Source organism: Suricata suricatta, unplaced genomic scaffold (assembly GCF_006229205.1).
Source record: "Suricata suricatta isolate VVHF042 unplaced genomic scaffold, meerkat_22Aug2017_6uvM2_HiC HiC_scaffold_38986, whole genome shotgun sequence".
NCBI lineage: Eukaryota > Metazoa > Chordata > Mammalia > Carnivora > Herpestidae > Suricata > Suricata suricatta.
Window position 1 is genome coordinate 1 of NW_021885975.1, and position 676 is coordinate 676.

Here is a 676-nt window from a genome sequence, read left to right on the forward strand (position 1 = left end):
AGTCTCTGCAACAGGATAGGGAAGGGGAGGAGGAGGAGTAACCCCCGGACCAGCACTGCCATTCCAATGCGCCCTATGATCCCTGGGTGCAAGATGGTGGAATGGTGCAGAGGGTGACAAATGGCTACATAGCGATCCAGAGCCATGGCCACAAGTACCCCCGACTCCATGGAAGAGAATGCATGGATGAAGAACATTTGGGTCAGGCAGACAGTGTACCCAATCTCATGGGCATGCACCAGGAGCACTGCAAGGGTTTTGGGTGCGGTGGAGGATGCCAGCACCAGATCAATGCCAGATAGCATGGCCAGAAAGAGGTACATAGGCTGGTGCAAGGATGGGTCAGTCCAGATGATGAAGATGATGGTGACATTGCCCACTACAGCAAGGAGATAAAGGACACACAGCGGCAATGCTATCCAGTGCTGGCTGTCCTCTAAACCAGGGATGCCCATCAGGAAAAAAGAAGGCTGCAGCAGCCTCCAGCTGGAATTAGTAAGAGCCATCGTCAATGGCTTAGAGAAGGAAGAGAGAAAAGAAACAAAAATTATGATTTCTCCATTGCTGGGGGTTTATCACAGTGTCTACCTCTGGCTAGCACCTTCATGAGATGAAAGAACCTGAAAGTGAAACACAAAAGAAGAAAGTGAGATACAAAGAAGAGAATACCCTGTTC

The 676-nt window shown here is 50.0% G+C and overlaps 1 protein-coding gene across 1 annotated transcript; it reads right to left on the bottom strand.

The window, feature by feature from the left end:
* Positions 1-8: 8 nt before the first annotated feature.
* LOC115285082 (olfactory receptor 52L1-like) lies at positions 9-545 on the bottom strand (the record flags this gene model as incomplete). The annotated part of the gene is made up of 1 exon (XM_029931472.1): positions 9-545. A coding segment is annotated over exon 1 (498 nt), but the record flags the coding sequence as incomplete, so codon positions are not given.
* Positions 546-676: the final 131 nt, after the last annotated feature.